Here is a 7,260-nt window from a genome sequence, read left to right on the forward strand (position 1 = left end):
GTTTACTTGGTGATTTTATGATTAGAATGTTTTTATGTTTGTCGCTATAGCAAAACAACGTAACAAAAATACACGAATGTTGCTAATCATGGTTATTTATTATTATTTAACTATAGAATTGCTATGATAAATACATGTATAACAATATGGTAACAATATTATTTCATACAATATGATATAATTAACGCAAATCTTTATGCTTATGCAATAATTAAGAAAAAATGGGTGTTACAAAATTTGGACCATGTCAGTATTTAATAACAGATCAATTGGTAAAAGCATTAAATTATTTTTTTTGACTTATACAATTTTTTTAATGATTAGATGCTATTTTATTGATAATTTAGACCAAGACCTGACAAAATTAAACCTATGTAATATGGTCAAATTGCAAATGTGTAAAGTCATTCAAGTTCTTTGACTACTTCTGGCTATGTAGGGTTTTCCATTAAAAAATTCTGTGTATTGTAATTAATTAATTAAAATTTTTAAAATGTTCAACATTGAACAACAATTATTGTACTCAAAAAAAAAAACAATATATTAAAAATTCGTTTTGTATATTTTTACAGATCTGAAATCTTGATCAACCTAAGTAGTCGAAATTTTGTCAGGCTTTTTGGTCTTAAACGTCAAAAAAACTGACCGCTCTCAATCCTCTTAAGGATTTTATTATGTAAAACTGTTTGTAAAAAGTAAATAAATAAATTTTTATTCAGCGACACTTTTGGATTATTTTCTTTTATTACACTACACAACTTGATAGATGAAAATTTTGTTATTAATACATTTTTAAATAATGATATGCTGATAATTAAAATAAAACAAAGTATTTCATGTATAATACAATAAATACAAACCTATTATGCTCTCGGTAACCCTATACGGTAGCTCATATAGTTTTAATTATGTTAAATATTTTAAATATAAAAAGTAAATATTTTTTAATTTTTCAAAATCATCGTGAACGAAACTCGTGACAAAAAATTGCAATTCTTCGTTAAGAGTCTTTCGTATAGTTTATTTAAGCTAACTTAATAAATTAACATTGTGTTATTGATTAAAAATTCAAACGTACTGAGCAGCCGACAATTTGACTTGGTCCATAAAATGTAAAAGCGTTTTATATGAGAACGGTGCGCAGTAGAATCGTAGTGAGTTTAAATAGAAATGGAAATCCAACACGATTGACTTTATAAATCTGACGGTAGTCAGTTGGCCTTCGTCGACGTCGAAAGTGATCCGATCCACTTGGTTTGTGCGCGTACCGTTTAAATCGTTCAGCAGCGCATTGGCCTTTGCCTTCACTCTTGCCAAAACGTCTCTCACGTCGTCGGCGTTCCTCATTTCGGTCAACTCGAGTTCCGATATGATGAGCACGAGAAATTCTTCTTTGATCGACACGTTCAGCGCTTCGTTGATGACCGCATAAACGAGTTCTTTGACTTCTCCCAGCGTCCCTTCGTCCAGTGCGGATACTTGTTTTTCATAAGCGTACAGTACAACGTAAACGTAGCAATAGTACTGGGCTTCGATAATATTGATCACCAACCGTTGATGATCCAGCCGACCGTACGGATTGTGAATCCAAGCGCGGCTTTCCACGAATTCCCTGGTGACGACCAGCTCGTCCCTGTGCCGTTGTCTCACCGCACTCCAATCGACATCGAACCCCTGGGTTATTGCTCTGAACAACAGGTGTCTTTGGTCTGTCCAAAACGGTTTCAGGTACAGAAACTCTACCATTGCGTCGTAGTCGCGGTCAAGTGGAAAGTCGTTAAACCATTTGGAATCGCGCAGGTCGGTCAACAGTTTATCGCGCGTCCTCGGGTTTTTCGAAACAAAATCCGGTTCAGTTACACTAGGAGGTAGGTATTTTTCGAGCACACAATTGCCGATGAAATCCGAAACACCCGCTTGCAGTTGGTGGTCTTCGAACGGGTTTTCGCGGATATAGCGTTTATTGTTTATGTACCGTCTGATGGCGATCAATTTCAAAAAATAACTCCAAAGCCATTTGCCCGTTTGAAGGTTTTCCACCGGATACATTGCCACTATCAATTCGGCTTCCTGTTTGAGACGTATTATGTTGCTCGCGTTATCGATGAAAGACTCTCCGCCCATTAACTCTTCCACCGTGTTCTTCAACCACGTTATGTTGGATTGTACGATTACACAAAAACTGCACAAGATGTCCCGACCTTTTTTCTCTAACTTATCGCGGCTTTTTAATTTTAAACGGTAATCGTCAATGTTGTTAACATTTTCCATTGTCAGAAATTTCTCGTCAGCGGGTGTAATAACGATTTTTGGACGTTTGTTGAACGTTTTCAAATTGTTTACGGCACGTAAAAAGTTTTCATGAGACGTTTGAATAAAAAATCGAGTAGGATTAATCTAAACATTTTTACAAAATTATCAAAAAGTACCTGACTCTAAAATTTAACCAAATTGGAGTTTTCGTTTAACAGCTGACAATAATTATTGTTGTTATCTTACTATTTTAAACCTAAAGTATAACCTAATCGTTCTTTGAACAATCATTGGTGTATTCAATGACTATTTTGCTTGAAAATAAAACAATTTAAGTTTGATGCAGCTCTTAAATAAATAAATAAATAAATACAAAATTAATTTTATTTTTTTTTTTATTTGGAACTGGTTTTTTATGCCTACAAATTATTTGAAACATCTCATTTATCAAACAAATATTCTTAGTTGTGTGTGTGTGTTTGCCGAAACAATACAACATAATATATTTATGTATTTTTAAAAGGCAACTGAAGTTATAATTTGTATGTTGTTAAATGCTTACCCTGTTGTTGCCTGCTGATTCGATTTTGTTTATATTTGACGTTATAGCAAAACAACATAACAAAAATGCACAAATGTTGCTAATCATAGTTATTTATTATATTTTTGTTTTATACTATAATAAAATTCAAGTAATTTGTATGATATGGTGTGACTTATGTTAACCTATTATGCTCGCAAGACAACAGACGGACGCTAAAATGTACTTTGTGTAGATTTGTAAAAAATCACAAATAAATAAATGTATTTTTTAATTATAACTGACAACACTTGTTCATACAAATGGTATTATTCGGCTTGCGCTACCAATGTATGTGTCATGTCCTTAGGTACATGTGTGTTTGTTCAGTTGTATGTAATTGAAATGTTTAAGATTTGGTAATGATTAAGTGGTTAAGTTTCATTTTGATGGGAATTGTTTTGACTGAACACTTTAACGAAATCGACAAATTCGATTTTTTCGAAAACCTGAATTTAATTAATACTAGCATTGATCGTTTATTTGTTTTTATACATTTTAATAATTTTAAATGACCTCTTAGCGTTTGCCTTGTTGTAACAACTTATCGGCATGATCTTGAACTGCATTCTGTAGGTATTGATTTGGTCTGCATTGGTTTTGGAAGATAACTAAGGTTCAAGGCTCTCGTGAAGCCTTCGTAAAATAATATCCATTCTCCACCTAAAAATCTTCAATTTAAATCAAACATCTTTTACAATATAAATCTTTTGTTTTTTTTTTTTTTTACAGCACAGCGCCGAAACAGCAAATTATAAACTGTTAATACCGCATGAAATATTTAAACATAAACAGTTTGTAACATGTTTACTATAGTTTGTACGTACACTGTTATTAGTTAATTTTTTTGAAACAATAAGCCTGGACAACAAAGACCATTGGCTAACATGGCTAACATGTTAAAAGTGATTTTTTTGCCGAGGTAAACATACATTTTGGGGCTAAACTAGGAATCTGCAAGGGTACTATATTTTAATTGCAATTTTCAGATGGAATTCGAGTACCTATTCCTAAACTAAAATATGTTTTATAGAATAACCGCTGTTCATCAAATACACGTGTGTGATGGTCTAAGTCAATATTTAGGCAGACACTGTGAGTGTTAAAAGTAAAAATAGTGACAGCAGTGAAAACGTATCTACATAAGACATATTACTAATTACAATAAAAAAAAATTAATATCACTATGCTTGTATTGTCTATTGAGGATAATATTGTTTAGCCTTTTACTTAATAAAAAAAATCGTGTTAACGAATAAGCCAGCTGTTTAATCCAATTTTGACACAACGCTATTATCAGAAATAACATAAAAATTGCACACAACTTACAGCTATAGACCATCTTGGTATATGGCCTTGAATTGCGGCCTTGGTAAATTGGTCATAATCAAGTCTGAATTCGTCTTGACCTAAAAACATCCAAATTATAACAAAAAACAAAAAATAAGTGTTAAAAAACTGCATTACGATTACTTTCATTTTAGTTTTAAATTTGGTTTTCCGAATGTTTCTGCTATGGTAAGAAATTCACTTCCTTCCTCGCCGTCATAACACCTAAATAAGTTGTCCAAATATATATATTATATGTATACATCTATAAATGATCTATATGCTAACATTGGTGGAAAAATAATACAATAGACGAATTATAGTTTTGTTTAAAACCAAAAAGATTGATTGTAGTTTTCACAAACATGTTACTACAGTTATCTAAGCCTTTCTTATTTAATGGAGGGAGCGATAAAAAAAGTACATACTTTGTATCAATAGTAATAGTCTTCTACACTTTATACAAAACATTATCTATTCTATATGAGATCTACCACATAACGATTTTTTAGCACAATAACCGTCGGTTAGGTTAGGTTAGGTTAGGTAAGGTTGGAAATCGCAACCCTTCAGCCCTACTAACACCAATCATCCTTTAAGTAAGAGGTAAAATGGAAAAATAATGCCGAATCAGCGACCTAGAAATTTAAGCCTGATGGAGAAAATCCAGACTTTTAGCTTCGATGCGATGGCTGATGTTTATTTTTTTTTTAAAAACATTTATCGCTTTGTTGTTTTAAAAATAACAATATTGTCTTTGCGTCACACTTAAATAAAACTGTTTCTACATAGTGTGCATAACACCTGTTAAATAATTTATATTGTGATCTGTTATTTTTGGTTTAGTCATAAGTTTTAATTTAATAGTACCCAATTAAGTATGTACAACGTTCCATGCCAGGAAATAGTTTAAATATTTAAAAAAAAAAACACAAAATAAACAATATCCAATAATATTATTTCAAATTTTCTGGTCAAAAAACAAAATGCTACACACTAAAAATGAGAAGATAGATATTTGTCTTAGCTTAAAACACATTATTATCATTATAATTTTCTATGGAATAATACAACCGACATGTAGATCGGTGATAAACGTTGAGTAGAGCTGTTGATTTAGACACAAAATAAGATTCAACACAAGTTGTATGGCAAAGCAAATGACAAAGGAATATTCCTAGACTTGTTGTACACTGTAGGCTTACATGAAAGACGGATTTGTCTTACAAAAATGTTTAGTCCCCTCTACCCGCATGAAACATTGACCAACCTCTGTCTATATACTTAAGTATCATTTAACTTAACCTAGAGAGGCACTATGCTAACGGCAGTACACGACAACAGTAATTAAAATAGGCATATGCGACCGAAGAGTAATTTTATACTGGTCTTGCACTAAATTATTACATTGGAGGATATGATAATAAAATACATGTATCATTTTTTTCAAGACGTTTGTTTATACGGACAAAAACTATTATTATCTTACAAATACAAAACCACCGATAACCGGTGTAACTGAAAACAACAATATTCGTTTCGGTGCACGCTTTGAAAATATAATAATAATCACTGATGCGTTTTCGTTGCACGCTTATCCGGATATCGTTTAATCAACAACAACAATAATAATAATTTGCTTCATTTAAAAAAAAATTCAACACATCCTATTGTTCCTATTTTTTTTTCCCGTATAGTTAGTCTTCTATCACAGTTCTCGACGAAAATGATTAGCGCACGGTGTGAATAGCACAACACGCTGTTAAAAGAATGCATTGAAATGAATGCAGCATACAATGTCAGCGAATAAAATGTGTAAACTCAAGGTTGTTTCGCAATCGACAGATAAAACGTCTATAGGGTCCCCTCTTCCTTGGATAAATAAAAAAAAAATCAGCAAATTATTCCAGTCAAACTGACTAAGTAGTTGCAACGCAAAAGAAGATTTTGGGATAACCCATTTGACTTGTGTGTGATAAAGAAAAGAACCATTCTTTGACCAACGGCCTTTGGTCGAATGCCATATCTCTTATCACTTCTTCTTCGCCTTTTCACACGTTGCCTTATCACACGCAGTAGCAGACAGACTTGTCTCTTTATGCACATGTCTACCAGCGATTATTTGTTTATCTACTCTACTCCACATTTCCATCTTAGTAACCGATAACTAACAATAATATTGCAATTCAACTTCTCGATGGGTAACCGAAGTTATATTACACACATATTTCTATCGTTTTAACAGCCCAATTAAAAATTGTCAACCGGTTGTAACACTTCTTCGTACAGTGCTGGACAACCTCACCCAGTTTACCATATTTTGTACTACCGTGTAAGTAGTTTTGAAAAAAAACTCTGGTCTTCCTGGCCGGAGATTGACAAAACATACCTCATAAAAAATACCACTGCATTAACGTTACCAACCCACCAATTATATGTTGGACGACCGAGGTATACACAGTTCTTGGAAAGTTAAATAAGAAAACGCCTCTACCAAGTTACGAGGCAACAAAAATAGTAGCGAGAAGATCGGTTGACAAGGCAAAGGTTAGGTTAGGTTAGATTAGGTTAGGTTAGAGATTAGGTTAGGTTAGATTAGGTTAGGTTAGATTAGGTTAGGTTAGTTAGGTTAGGTTAAGTAAGGTTAGATATTAGGTTAGGTTAGGTTAGGTTAAAAGATGGAAAATAATTGACATAAAAGTGACAAAAAAATCAATTTCAATAGGTTTTTTTTTTTAAAAATGTATATTCATATTTTATTCAATTGTGTTTTTGAAGAAGTGATGATTTAAATAGTTAATTGGTATATTTTCGGTACAAAGTAGTTAAGGAGTCTAGTTAGCAAGACTAGCGACGCCGACGGCACAGCCACCACATCCGCCTCCACATCCGCCTCCGCAACCGCCACCGTAACCCAACAAAGCAGACACGACGTACGGGGGAATGGAGTTTAAGGAGGCGGGCAAATAAGATGCGATTGCGTTCAGCAAGGCGACGATCAGTTGTTGGGGCACGACATTGATCAGGTTTGGATAGGTGACGATTTGGACGAGCAAGTTGACGATGTAGTTGGTGTTGACGTTGACCAATATGTTGGG

General features: G+C 33.2%; 1 protein-coding gene across 1 annotated transcript; it reads right to left on the minus strand.

The window, feature by feature from the left end:
• Positions 1-698: 698 nt before the first annotated feature.
• Positions 699-2,998, minus strand: LOC126842039 (uncharacterized). The gene is made up of 2 exons (XM_050578893.1): positions 2,816-2,998; positions 699-2,397 (listed from the first exon to the last, which is right to left on the minus strand). Exons 1-2 carry the CDS (start codon positions 2,900-2,902, stop codon positions 1,069-1,071), a joined length of 1,416 nt encoding a protein of 471 aa, XP_050434850.1. The 5' UTR covers positions 2,903-2,998; the 3' UTR covers positions 699-1,068.
• Between the last annotated feature and the right edge of the window lie 4,262 nt (positions 2,999-7,260).

The sequence above is a fragment of the Adelges cooleyi genome, unplaced genomic scaffold, assembly GCF_023614345.1.
Source record: "Adelges cooleyi isolate 19-005CV unplaced genomic scaffold, UGA_ACOO_1.1 ACOO_flye_CR_arks_rails_tigmint_CR_PRNA_414, whole genome shotgun sequence".
Classification (NCBI taxonomy): domain Eukaryota; kingdom Metazoa; phylum Arthropoda; class Insecta; order Hemiptera; family Adelgidae; genus Adelges; species Adelges cooleyi.